The sequence below is a fragment of the Misgurnus anguillicaudatus genome, chromosome 2, assembly GCF_027580225.2.
Source record: "Misgurnus anguillicaudatus chromosome 2, ASM2758022v2, whole genome shotgun sequence".
Classification (NCBI taxonomy): domain Eukaryota; kingdom Metazoa; phylum Chordata; class Actinopteri; order Cypriniformes; family Cobitidae; genus Misgurnus; species Misgurnus anguillicaudatus.
The window spans coordinates 4,742,440-4,757,021 of NC_073338.2; the positions used below are offsets into that span (position 1 = coordinate 4,742,440).

Below are 14,582 nucleotides of genomic sequence, written 5' to 3' on the forward strand. Positions count from 1 at the left end.
AAGGTCCTTGTATAAAATAATATAAACTTGATAGAAATGAAATAAATTTGGTGAATAAAATATATACAGTAAATTCAAATGTTATATGAAGTTACGAATATATCTGTCTGTGAAAAAAATCGTATTTTTTAATATCTATGTAATGTAACCATTACAATAAAGTATGTAAAACATTGACGTACTGGGGGTCCTTGCTCCTCCTCTCTATAAGGGGTCCTTCTACTTTAAAGGGTAAGCTTTAGTGCTGTTTGGTATGGGTCATGGGTCTGGTCACATTGATATGACTATGAGAGTCATGGTGCCACCAACTGGCAGCAGGACGTGTGTCACAACAGACTTTAAAATAGTGCACAAGCCGATTAATTATTTTATTTAATGCAGTATTTCAAATTTCATAGGTATACTTTTATTTCATTTGCCTAAAATATTATTCCATGCTCATGCAACAGAAAATTAGTTGGGAAAGCATCAATAAGCTTACAAATATTAAACGGCATCATCCCAACTGCAGCAAGTTGTCTAAAATTAAGCTTTGTAAAAAGCACTTGTTTTTCTGGACACATCTCCACTAACTTATATTATTTCTATTCAGCCATCGAAGAAAAGTACTCGAATGCATTAGTGAGGACAATAAAATATGCAATAATACCATTGTAAAATACCAACATTGTAAAAACTAATGCTATAGCAATAAATTTGGCCTGACTATCTTCAGTATGCAGGGCTCTACAATGTGACCATGTCAATCACTTTATCTTGGCAGACAAATTAACTTAAAAATATTATCTTTGGTTTGTCATAATTGAAGGCTTCTTTGCAACAATGTAAACTGCGAAAAGCGCTATACAAATTAACGTTAATTATCATAATAAACTTAAGAGCCATGTTGGAGGGTGATATAAAGATTAATGGTACAGCAGGCAGAATTTATGATACATTTGTGTGTAAAAAAATAGGCCGAGGAAGCTGAATATCAGACATTTAATAGATCAACAGTAAGTGACAATGCAGTTGCTGATGATCTTACGAGTTTAATTTCCAAACTGTAACAGACCTACAGTAAACCGAACACTTTGTCTATTTAAAAGTTTTCATTAGCCATCTGTGCTCATAGATAAAACAAGACAAAATGGTTTAATATTATACAACAGATTGGAGGATCGTGAAACTACATACTGTAAGAAAAGCAATGTATTTAAAGGAAAAGAGACACAGTCTTAGGTCTGTAACAACCACATTCAACCTCTTATTTTAAAACTTTTCAGTCAGGAAAAGAAAAATGGTGATGCTTGGTGAAATAAAGCACTTCATTCAGGCTGTTAGAGGAAAGTGACAAAGTCAAAGTGATAGTCCGGAGAAGTTGTTGTTGTGTTCGGTGGTCCGGCTGCTACGTTCAGTAATACGGCCTCCTCGGGTTATTCTGTTGAGAAAGAAACGAGACGCTTTATTTCTCTGTTAGTGCATGAAATGTAATGTTTGTTTGAATTCCTCGGATGTTTTGGAAGATGTAGGGACTTCTTACATTAAGACCCAGATCCATGTGATAGAGTTTCTTATTAACTCATGTGGGTAAAATATAAAGCATTTCCTTTTGCAATGTCTCAGACTTCAGAAAGCATCTTTTTCAACATCACTTGTGGAAGATTAAAAGGTTTGAATATGTCCATTATTGAGACTCACCAGAGGGTTTGGTCTGAAGCGGTAGGCCAGCATCATTCTCTTACGGAAAGCATCATATTCATCATCGCTTTTGCTCAGTTCAGCCGGTCTGTCTACACCGAACCCTGCGCCATCCACAGCTGTAGTGCCTCTGAAATACACAAACACACACCAACACTCAGTCTTTATACTAAATTACTCTTTCAGCTACATAAGCTCAACTTCATTTCATTGCATTTCAAATGTGTTAAAACACAAAAGTGATTTTCCTCTTAAGGTTTTCTCTTGCTTGGTTAGATGTCTATAGCTGCCCAACTAACAAAACGTCTGTGTATGTAAGATGCTGGTGCGTATGCTCACTTGTTAACAGGGTTCTTGATGCCCTGCCCATCCGAGCCCAAACCTTCACCTTCTTTCCAACCCATCTTCATCAACATCTGGAAACCGATGTTCTCCACGGTCAGCTTGAACTCTTTGTACTCCGAGTAGTCTGGATCTCTGCCCTCCTGCACATCACAGATATGCGTTTTGCACATTAACTTTCTATCCGGCTACACGTCTTTCAGTCTGCCACGTTTCATTTCTTTCTCATTAACAAAACACAGAAACATCAGACGTGTATGACTGGTCTCACCTTCAGAGCTTTAAACGTCTCCATGAATTTCTCCAGCTCTTCAGGCGGCAGGAAATCACCAATGAAATGCTTTCCTTTTCCCATCTCTGTCAGCTGCTCCGCCCACTCTGATCCAAGACAACACACATTTTTTGTTAAATGGCACAATGAACTCGCGTGAAGCGAGACATATAACAATAATTCACTCATTATCTTTACGAGAACAGACTCAAGAGAAACAGTCAGAAAGCTGCGTGACCTCTGGTCTTCTCCATCTCCATGTGTCGCAGTCTGTGTTCCCAGGTTCCATCATCGGGATCAAGCTCCTCGTCGCTGTCATACTCGTGCTGATGGTTCTTGATGGCCTTCTCCCACAACAGCTGCATATCCTGCATCGCTCGCTTGTGCTTCATAATCATGTCGTACATCTCCTGCATCTAATACACACACACACACACATCCATACATGCAGTCAAATACCGACTTACTCTGTGTAATATCATGTACAAACCCCACTTCCAGAAAAAATAAGGTAGGATTGCTGCAGGATGTCTTAAAGTTGGGACAGGGCCATGTTTACCACTGTTTAGTATCCTCTCTTCTTTTAACAACAGTCTGTATACGTCTGGGCACTGAGAAGATCAGTGATCATTTTGGGAGAGGAATGTTGTCCCATTCATGTCTGACAGAGCACTGATAACAATACGGATGCTCCCTCTCCTTTTTAGTACAGAGGATGTAGTGTTCATGGTTTTCAAAAAAATAAATAAAAAAATCAATTTGTCTAAACACAGAACAGTCCTTTTTAAATAAAATTTGGCCCAAAGACAACAGCATTTCTGGATTTTGTTCACATATCACTATTTTGCGTGATAGAGCATTACAGTTTTTTACAGACGCTAGGACACACCCCTCAACACCTAGGTCACTCCTGCAAAACTCTTCATACAGTGAGCACAACAGAAATCTATGTGAGGATCAATTATCATTGCTTTGGCACAAAATGCATTCAATAACTACATCTCTCAAATTTCAACAACAACTGACAAAACTCCTACATACATACAGGTCAATTTGCACATGCTTACATACTGTTTTCAAAACTGTTAAACTTATGTTCAAAACAATAACATGACTGAATAAGACAGCAGTTTGCTACATTTCTACAGTAATATTTTAATGAAATATATTTTAAATCTTAAAAATAAATGCTATAAAAACAATTGGCCAAATGGAGAAGACAGAGTAGATTAGCATTACTATTGTATCTGTATCAGTGGATGGTGTGTATACAAATTCTTCTCTTTTGGAATTAGTCAGTGTCAAAAAATAAAAATAAACTACATAAAATATTGAAGAATTCTGCATCATGTCTGATTCATTCTAGTAACATATATTGTAGTGAATTATAAACAGAGAAAAGATTGTATAATACTACATGTTGTTAGTGTTTTTTAGGTCATTGTTTTGTGGGTGACAAAGTGTGTTTGTCGGCTGTCAACCTTTGCTGTTCTGGAAGAATGAGTTGATTTGAGACCTGAATAAAGTGTTTTGGTAGTTGTAGTGCATTTTGAATGTGAAATGAATGGTTTTGCCAAGCTGAAAGTTGGTTATGAGAACTGGGTGAAGAGTTTTGCATAAGCGACCCAAGCATTGAGAAATGCGTCCTAGCGTCTGTAAAAAACCGTAACCAGCATTTATGGCTGTTTTGTAGCCCATGTCAAAATCCTGCCTCCAGATTTTCTTAATATTTTGATGATATTTTGTACTGTAGATGATGAGATTCAAAGTCATTGCATTTTACCTTAAGTAATACCGTTTTTTGTCAGATCTTCACTTCTGAAAGACTCAGGCTCCATAAGATACTCTTTTAATAACCCATTTATGGTGAAAAATGTTTATTCAGCAGTTGTTTTTTAAAGTGCACCACTTTCATGGGTAAAAACAAAGTTATTTTGTGTACTTGATATAATACAATGTGTTTGCGTGGTTTATGGTTAAAAAAAACATTATTTTCCACAAACCCTACATTTTTGTAACTCTAGATTTCACTCCATTCCTGAAATGCACAGATTTGAAAAAGCTCTGTGTCCCTGATTGGCCAGCTAATCTGTACGTTGTGATTGGTCTGAATAACTCAGCCGGAAATGTGACGCTCCTTACCATGTATGAAAGATTTGATCACAATGCTAACAGGAGTTAACTTACAGGTTGTGAGTCCAAATGGGGGGAATTCTTTGGGGTTTGTACCTTTTGCATATACACACTTACACCCAAAGGAAATGTAAAAACATGAATAGGACAATAGGTGCTCTTTAAGTATTTTAACACTTTTTCAGCCTTTTCTTGCACCTGTCCCAACTTTAAGATGTGTTGCATCTGTACCTTATTTTTCTCTTAAAATTTGATGTTTTCTCAGTTGAAACACTTGATATGTTTTCTGTGTTTTATTTAAATTTCAGTGTCACAACTTTTCTGGAAATGGGGTTTGTATATTGTACCAATGCAATATGACGCATACAGCTAGCATTAACACTATGTTCACTGCATGTGTGTCTGAGTTAGTGTATCTCTGTGTTACTGTGTGTATCTGTAGTGTATGTGTCTGTGTGTCCATACTTCCTGTTGCTCTTTGAGCTGTTTCTTCTGCTCATCTGATAGTTCGGTCACACCCACCAGACCCACTGGCTTTCCCTTCTTATACCCCAGACTGTTGAGCTCCTGTTCTACACACAACACACACATATACAACATAAGTCTTGGTGTGTCAGAGCAGATATGTTTGCATGAGTTTCACTACAGACACCAGGGGCCTGTTTCAAAAAAGGAGGTTTAGTGAAAACTTTGAGTACGTTACACTGAAATGAGGGAAACTCTGATGTAAGAATGAGAGGTACGTCAAACCAAAGACAGCGGGGTAAGTAAGTCAAGCCCGTTTCAGAAGGAGAGGTAACTTAGAGTCTGTTTCCAGGGTAACTTGCACATGTGCTTAACTCGGAGTCAGTTTACATAGAGTTGCTTGAACAAACTCAGATCAGCTGTTCTGTAATCAATTCTCAGGGCAAACCCAATCAGAGTTCAAGTTTTATCTTAAAGTCAAACCTCCTTATTGAAACGGGCTCTGTATGTTTATATAGTGTATTTGTGTATGTTTTTAATAAAACAGTCAAAGAAGTGCGTTTGCTGAAGTACCAGATAGTGCAGGAGAGCTGCTTTCAGCCACTGAGATCTGAGGACTGATGACTGCAGTAATGGGCAGCTGGACTTTATCATCTTCAGCTCCCCACCTGCTCTTCCTCTTCCTCTTGGCCGCGGGGCGACTGGACGCCTGTGACTCCGAGACGCTTGCTGCTTGACGAAACTCATCCACTTTAGCCTTGTAGAAACGATGCGCTGCACTCTGATACTCATACAAAAAACTAAAGACACACAAAAAAAAATTACGCTCAGCATCTACACATTCATTTCTTCATCATAAGATTAAAGAGATGTTTTTACTTGAAGGCTGGGTTGTCTCTGTGTTGTTGAGCAGCCATGATCTCCGCCTCTGGACCGCCGTCGGCCACAAAGCGCGCCAGTTTCTCCGCCACCTTCCTGGTGCTTTCGTCCACTGAGGAGGAGACTTTAAGCAGTCTATCAGAACTGGAACCAGAACTCACACTACTAAACCTCCACTATGAGTGTAACTGCGGCCACACAGCGCTGGGGTAAAGGGAGCGAGGGTTTGGGAAGAGGGGAGAGTAATTTTTTGCCTAACAAACATTTATAGTAATGCAATAATTATTCGTTTATTCGCATTAGCATCGAGAAGAGGATTCAACCTGCTTAAATGAAAGGTGCGCGTGTCATTTTTGGATTTTAAAAACCTTCTCACATCCCTTTATATAGTTCACAGTTGATGGCTGATTTCTCACATAAACACAAGAGTTGACACAAATGAAAAGGGCATATTGGTGTTCTGCTCTAATTTCGGCTCACGGACACGTTTCCACTGTTCTTCATAAACAACAAGAGCTAATTTTTGGTTTTATTGCAAAAATATTTGATTGTTTTATGTCTTTGCTCCAACTTAAGACCATCTCTATATCAAAACGGTTTGAAGATGAGCTCTCACCATCTGACTGCGCAGACTGATCTCGTCTGATTTCAGCAACTCTCTTCTTGTAGTACAGATAGTCCTTAGTGTCCTTATTAAACAAGAACCTAAGAGACACAGAAGATACATCAAGGATAACTCTTATGCAAAACAAAAAATAATCTCTGTCTTAACATACGGTGATAAAGTATGACCTGGACGTACGTCCTTTAAATGTTTAAGAGATTCAACCAACTATGACAATGACTACTGTACACTCACCTAAAGGATTATTAGGAACACCATACTAATACTGTGTTTGAGCCGCCTTCAGAACTCCTTAATTCTACATGGCATTGATTCAACAAATATGTTGGCCCATATTGATAGGATAGCATCTTGCAGTTGATGGAGATTTGTGGGATGCATATCCAGGGCAACCACATCCCAAAGATGCTCTATTGGGTTGAGATCTGGTGACTGTGGGGGCCATTTTAGTACAGTGAACTCATTGTCATGTTCAAGAAACCAATTTGAAATTATTGGAGCTTTGTGACATGGTGCATTATCCTGCTGGAAGTAGCCATCAGAGGATGAGTACATGGTGGTCATAAAGGAATGGACATGGTCAGAAACAATGCTCAGATAGGCTGTGGCATTTAAACGATGCCCAATTGGCACTAAGGGGCCTAAAGTGTGCCAAGAAAACATCCCCCACAACATTACACCACCACCAGCAGCATGCACAGTGGTAACAAGGCATGATGGATCCATGTTCTCATTCTGACTCTAGCATCTGAATGTCTCAACAGAAATCGAGACTCATCAGACCAGGCAACATTTTTCCAGTCTTCAACTGTCCAATGTTGGTGAGCTCGTGCAAATTGTAGCCTCTTTTTCCTATTTGTAGTGAAGTTGAGTGCTACCCGGTGGGGTCTTCTGCTGTTGTAGCCCATCTGCCTCAAGGTTGTGCGTGTTGTGGCTTCACAAATGCTTTGCTGCATACCTCGGTTGTAACAAGTGGATATTTCAGGTAAAGTTGCTCTTCTATCACCTTAATTCATTCGGCCCATTCTCCTCTGACCTCTAGCATCAACAAGGCATTTTCTGCCATGTGATTGGTTGATTAAATAATTGCATTAATGAGAAATTGGACAGGTGTTCCTAATAATCCTTTAGGTGAGTGTGTATTAACCGTGAGACTGTAGTTGTAAACCTACGAAAAGATAGGATTGTCCTTGTAGTCCTCCATGGCCTTCTTCTCCAGCTCTCTGCCTCCTTCAGCGACAAACGAGGCCATCTTATTGATGATGAGGTAGAGGTCTTCATCCTCTGGGGGGGAAACTTTAAGCAGGCTATGAGAACTCCACACATGCCACAACGCAAACACTGACTACACTGATAATACAGCCCACAAGCAGATCTATTAAATGTGAGCCATCGTTCGACATCACACGAGTATACTGACTACACATATAATACAGGATCTTTTCAGATACACACACTCAAAAACTTGCCACAATCAACAAAGAGTTTCACATCAGCTGCCATATTAAAACAAATGCAAACAGAAAATCAAATAAAGCAGACGAGATTAAATGCTTGCCTGCTCCTCACATGAGGATATAATAAGTCTTTTTTTAAATTACATATAATATAAAGATTTATTATTTAGATATAATAAAACATAAGGTAGAGAAGAAAGTCATTCACGTTTAAAAACAACATCAAATGTGAGTAATGACAAAAGTTTATTTTTAGGTGCCGTAATCTTTGAGGACTGGAGGAAGACCTCTGCAGAAGAGGTAAACGCTCTTCATCAGACTAAAACGTGCTGAGATTGAGGCTGATACCTTTGACCTCCAGATAGTTTTCATCATCCTGCTCATCATCTTCATCATCCGGTGAGCTGAATACACTTGGACGGACTCCTGGAAGTGTCGATTGTTTGGACTGGGAATAGTTCTTGAACTGATTGATCATGCTGCTGAGGCCCAAACCCGGTCGTTTCCCGATGAGGATGCTCTTTTTCGGTGCCTGTGTTGCATTTGGTGATTGGCCCTGACTGCAGGGGGCGGGGACATGCGAGTGACTTTGGGATCCTAGAGGAAGTGACATCAGCACACACAACATTACACTTGTACAGCCAACAGAGCACACAGTTGCAAGTGATCAGATCTAAATACTTTGAAAGGTACAACTGATATGTGAGCCCACTGAGCAACGCCTACTTATTGTTGGATTTATCTTTAAGGGACAGTTCATACAAAAATGAAAATTCTGTCATCATTTACCCTCATATTGTTCAAAATCTGTAATTACTTTGTTCTGCTTAACACAATGGAAGATATTTTAAAGAAGGTTTGTAACAAAGCAGATCTGGGGCACCATTGACTTCCATAGTAAAACAAAAGAGCACTATAAAAGTGAATGGTGCCCATTCTTCAGAATATCTTCCTTTGTGCTCAGTATAACATTCATACAGGTTTGAAACAATATGAGGATGAGTAAATGACGTCACAATTTTCATTTTGGGTGAACTATCCCTTTAAAAGATTACATGATGAAGTGACATTGAAAACAAACACACCTGCGTCGGTGGTGGATTTCTCCTTCTGCAGCTTCAGAAACTGCTGCAGGAAACTGCCGTCATTCACAAACTTATTTGATGATGATGATGATGATGATGACGACGACGAAGATGTCTCTGGTGGGGGAGAACTGAGAGAAACACACAGATATGATTATGCATGTCATTCAAGAGCTGCTGATCATGTGCATGTGGTTTGTACAGTCACCTGATAGGTTTGTTCTGGCTTGGGTTTGACCTCTTTTCCTTCAGCTTGGCCTCTATCTCTCTTTTCTTCTGAGCGATCAGCTCCTCCTGCTTCATGATCACAGTCATCTTACTGTTCGGATGAGATTTCCAACCCCCGCGACCTGAGACAATAACACACAAAACAATCTTAACTGAGATGAGAAATAACCTAAATCCAAGTTGTAATGAACGCGCAATTAATCTCTAATAACATGAGAATGTGTTTAATCCAGCTCGTGCAGTTTAGCACCGTAGCGCTCAGCAAAACAAACATTAAACGTTATTAACACACACACACATCTACGTATGTACGTAAAACAAAATAGTTGATAATTAATAAACAAAACAGCGTTTAAATGCCTGAAACTACCTTTAAAATTTGCGTATTTTTATACCTGTATCGTTGGAGTCCATCGCGCTAATGTTATTAACAACTGCGTCTTCTTCTGCTGCTGCTGCTGTTTAAGCACTCCGACACTGAAAACGCCCCGCAAGTTTCGCCGCCTGTCGGCCAGAGGCGCACACTACACTACACACTGCATATTACAGTCCAGTAAATGAAGAGAACCTCTCTATTTTTCCATTCTCCAAAATTTCAAAAACAGAAAACTGTCACTTTAACATATAGACATTTTTTTTGTTTGTCTATCTAAACAGCAATATTTTTTAAACTAATATTCATCTAAAATAATGATAGTTTACATTTTGCCCAGTTATATAGATAGACCATATATTCTTTCAATTTAATGAGTAAGATTCCTTAAAGACATCAGTTCTCAGAAAGATTTATTTTAATTTATTTAATGTCTGAGAAAATGAAGTTATAAGTGACTGATGTTGTGGAGTTTCGTTTCTCCCTCAGATTTTCAAATGACCCTGCATAACATCAACCTTCTCTGGGTCATTCATAATAAAAAACAGTTTCTGTCATTTATGTTTCTGTTTGTAAACTGAGCGCATTTTCAAAGGCTTTCTGTAAAATCAGACCGACGTTCACTACCGTCTTGCAGTCATAAGGTAAAATTACAACCTCCGGTTACTTTTCAGCAGTTTTTCTCATTTGCTAAAGCTGGGGCCACACTATAATATATTTAAAATCTTATCAGATTTTCAAAATATGAGAGCCCACAAAAATGATGAAAAAAATGTGAAGATTTGTACACAATTGATGACGTAGCAACGTATACACGCGCATTTTGGCAACGGAAGTAAGATGAAAATCAGAAGGATTAAGCAACACGGACAGAGAAAATTATTTTAAAAAGTTGACCTTATCAAATGGTATCCAAATGGACTGCTTGTTTACATCTCTGATGTCCATCTCACTTTGGATTGTGCATGCTGCGCCATGTAATTGTTATGGTTTTATCTTTCATCTGGGGCCCGTTTCAGAAAGGTGGTTGTGCAAACTCTGAGGGGTGGTTTCCCGGACAGGGATTAGTTTAAGCAAGGACTAGGCCTCAGTTTATTTAGGAAATATAACTAGTTTGAACAAACATGCCTTATTAAAAACATTACTTGTGCACATTTTAGGCAAATGAAAGGGCACTGATGTAGTTTAAGATATATTAGTGCAAGTTGTTTTCAGTTTGGACAGCTCTTGCATTTATTTTAGTCTAGGACAAGTCTAATCCCTGTCCGGGAAACCGCCCCTGAGTTTGTTAACCCTGAAATGAGGGAAACTCTGAGTTTTCTGTTTCAAAAAGGGAGGTAGGTTGAACCCGAGACACCGGGGTAAGTCAAGCCTGTTTCAGAAGGAGATGTAACTTCTGTTTCCGGGGTAACTTACTCTGTGAACCTAACCTGGTCGGGAGCAGGTTTTAGCCCTGTCCCAAATGGCGCACTTCATGTGGACTTTCGGTCTCGTGGCCTTAAATTGCGCGTGCTCGCTTAGTCCACGAGTCCGTAGGGTGTCCCATCTGTCATTTTTATGCTTTGAAGTGTGCTCATCAGCGCCTCCTTTGCCCCATTGATGCGGTCTTCAGCGAAGCCCGCACTGCAGCAGGCTTCGCGCACTTTACCAACCCAGAAGTCCTTGCGAAAAAGCAATCAGACCAATCAGACGATGGCAGGGAGGAGCTCGCACTGACGGGCAACTTCTCTACCTATTTCCGGTGTGACGCTCGAGTCTGTCCCAAAATACGACCCCATTGCACCCACGTGGACTCGCATTAAGGGTCCCTATAGTCTGGACTACGTGATGTCATCAAAGTGTGGACTCTGAGGAGGACCACAAGTCCGGAGTGTGCCATTTGGGACAGGACCTCAGAGTCAACCTACTCAGAGTCAATTGAACTAACTCAGATCAGCTGTTCTGTAACCGAAAACTCAGAGTTTCCCATCTCAGAGTAAGTCAACTCAGAGTTCAAGTTTAAACTCAGAGTTGGTTGAACCTCCATATTGAAACGGGCCCCTGCTTGTTTTCCGGTGAAAGAAAAACATTAAAAAGTGGGAGGGATAACTTGATTATGCAGCACGTTACCTCTCTCGTCATCACATGCACATTACCTTGCTTCCTGATATCATGTGCATACAACATGAAAAATTGGGTTTCATTTAATAATAATTGCGTACTTTTTTCATATTTATGCGCACACTTTGGGCCCTCTTTTAAAGATCTAAGCGCATTGTCTAAAGCACACGGCTCACGTTCTAAACGGGTGTGTCCAATTCCACTTTTGCCAATTTAATGAAGGGAAAATTGTTTGTGCGCCCGGCCTAAAAGGGTTGTTCCTATTCTTATGAGTAATGGGTGTGTTTTGGGCGTAACATGCAATAAACCAATGGCGCCATGCCGAATTCCTTTTTAGATGGCAGAATTTGTAAACTGAAAAACTAAGTGGGGGAAGAAAACCACCAGTTTAAGATTGATATTAAAAAATTGTGTTTTCATTTGTATTGAAATTGTTATTTTATGGTATTAAAACAGCAGGCTTTTAATTGCTGTAAATCAGTGGTTCTCAAATGGGGGTACTCTAAGGGGCACTTTGGGGTACTGCAGGGGGTACGTGAGAGAAAGTGAAAACTGAAATTTAGGAATAAATCAATAAAATCAGTAAATCATGATGATAGTATTTTTATATGACATTAGGACTACACAAAGATGCATTAAAAAATCCTTAATTTAAAGCACATTGTAAAAAATGCATGTGCGAGTTCAACCTGTTGATCTTGTCTGGCGCATGCGCTAAGGTTTCAGTTCAGCAGCTTCAGCAACGGAGATACACAGAGTCTGCTCCTGTTACCTAAAGTTTACTTTCTTTTGGTGTTGCTGTGCGTTTTTATATATATATATATATTCAAGTAAGTGACATCTGTCAGAGTTCTAAATATGTTTGAGTTTTATTTGGTAAAGCTTCCATAATAACCTTGGGAAAGCAGCTGTAATCCACACAAAAGCGATAATTCAAAGGTTTATTTTCAATTTAATATGAATGTCAATCTATTTAAATATATCTTTATGCCATATTTGTTCAACTGTATGCTTAATTGCATGCGTGCAAATCTGATAATAGCGCATTGCAGTGCTTCAATTGACGCACACTCATTTGTAACCTGACACCGCTAACCAGTTGCAGTAGCAGAGGCCAGCAGACTAATCTTTAATACTGCCATATTTAACTTGTAGCTTGCAGTTTATACTTTTCTATATTGTTAAAATATGTTTAGTACTAAGATCATTAACAGTATTTATTGAGACCTATCCAGAATCAGGAGCAGGGTCTGCGCGAAATAATTTAAGTTAGGAGTGGTGGCTTCTTAAAACAGGATGCTAAAAAGAAAAAACAAACCAGAGCCTCAAAAAATACCACCAGTTTCGTGATGAATATTAATAAGCAATAAACCTGCCCTGGGGCATCAGATATAATAACTGTCTCACTCTCATTTCACTGTATTTTAAAGCTAAATGTTGTTGTCTGGTTAAGGGGTACTCGGCTTGAAAAAATCATATAAAGGGGTACTTCAGCCAAAAAAGTTTGAGAACCACTGCTGTAAATGAATGGATAGTCTACATGATCTGTGTTATCTCAAAAAATAATTTACAAAAATGCAACAAAAGGTTTGTACTTTAAAAATACTTTTATTTGTAACAAACATGAGATTAAGAAATTACAAACATGTGGAGAGCCTTCAGCACTCGGACAGCGCCGTGAGTGCTTTGAAAAGCTTTACTTTAAAACGGTTCTCATCTCATCATATCCACAGGTACAATGTCATCATATGCAATAAATCCGTGGGGTAGCATAAAAAAACCCATTTAAAAATAGATGCAATATTTGCATTTGTTTCAAGCAACACTAAAGACTTATTGCTCTTTGCTCCCCCTACAGGTTAGAAGCGTAATTGTTCATTACCACTGTCGTAAATACTGCAGCATAGCTGGCTCTGATTGGATTGTAGGTCTGCCGTAAAGCAAGTTTTTGTAGTTTTCACTCGAACTACAGGACCACTACCCCACGGTAAACTTCTTTAGTGCGGTTTTGGCCGATAGAGGGCTGCAAAGCGAATGTGAAAGTGCCATTCACCCTGTTTTGTGTGGATGAACCACTGAAACTTTATGGAAAGTTATTTTAAGGTAAAAAAAACCTCTTTGGTGTTGCTTTAAAGCAAAACATTAAATTACCACCAGGCTACAGGTGAAGCTGGCCTTTACGCCTTCTAATCGGTCTTCATTTATGTCGAGACTCAATAATAATCTTTTACATTTTAATCCTTTGATTTTTCATATTTGAAAATGTTTATGTGCTGCTGCGCATCCATGTGATAAGCAAATGCGCGTTGTGGTCCCGTTTATAGGTAAATATTGCTCTCATTAAATAACAAAAACAATATTGCACCATTGACTTTAGACCAAGTTTTTGTTGGTCAATGGCGTAGTCTATTTTAGTTGCCTCAAAATAGCAACGCGCCAACAATGCGTCTGAACACATCTCATTTTCAAACCAGAACGCCCATGGGCGCAAAATTGGGCACAAATGCATTTGCTATTTAAACGTGAAACATTAAACGCTAAACGTGAAAGTATAATTGCTCCCGGTTGAAACTAGCAAAACACACGTGCATATGCCTATGAATTTGTTCTTATACTTGGTCATACGTTTGTGAATTTGGAGGGTTCTACACGAAGGGCAACCTTCTGATCTCTCTGATGAAGCCAATACTGAAGTGATTTAGGCTATGTCCACACGAAGCCGGTGCATTCCCTATCCGATCTTTTTTTTTCCTTGTTCTAAAAAAATAATCCGTAAAAACGAAACCCCTGAAACCGACTGAAAGCGGTGTAGTATATATGCCGGACCAGTGTGGGGTGCTGTAATTCTGCCACAGATATACACTATACATGGAGAAGAAGACTTTGAGCATGCGCATAACCAACGTATGATGTTGTCCATTGTCGCTTGTTGCTCACCACAATT

General features: G+C 39.2%; 1 protein-coding gene across 2 annotated transcripts; it reads right to left on the reverse strand.

Annotated features, from left to right (window-relative positions):
* Positions 1-967: 967 nt before the first annotated feature.
* On the reverse strand, positions 968-9,713 carry sugp1 (SURP and G patch domain containing 1). 2 transcript variants are annotated; one of them, XM_055201185.2, is made up of 14 exons: positions 9,561-9,713; positions 9,146-9,287; positions 8,938-9,068; positions 8,201-8,449; positions 7,568-7,691; positions 6,387-6,475; positions 5,771-5,882; positions 5,465-5,691; positions 4,892-4,998; positions 2,532-2,709; positions 2,294-2,400; positions 2,020-2,165; positions 1,681-1,810; positions 968-1,420 (listed from the first exon to the last, which is right to left on the reverse strand). In XM_055201185.2, exons 1-14 carry the CDS (start codon positions 9,577-9,579, stop codon positions 1,394-1,396), a joined length of 1,788 nt encoding a protein of 595 aa, XP_055057160.2. In that variant the 5' UTR covers positions 9,580-9,713; the 3' UTR covers positions 968-1,393. The 2 variants fall into 2 exon arrangements, with proteins under 2 accessions (XP_055057160.2, XP_055057159.2); XM_055201184.2 differs by having other exon boundaries at positions 5,771-5,894.
* Positions 9,714-14,582: the final 4,869 nt, after the last annotated feature.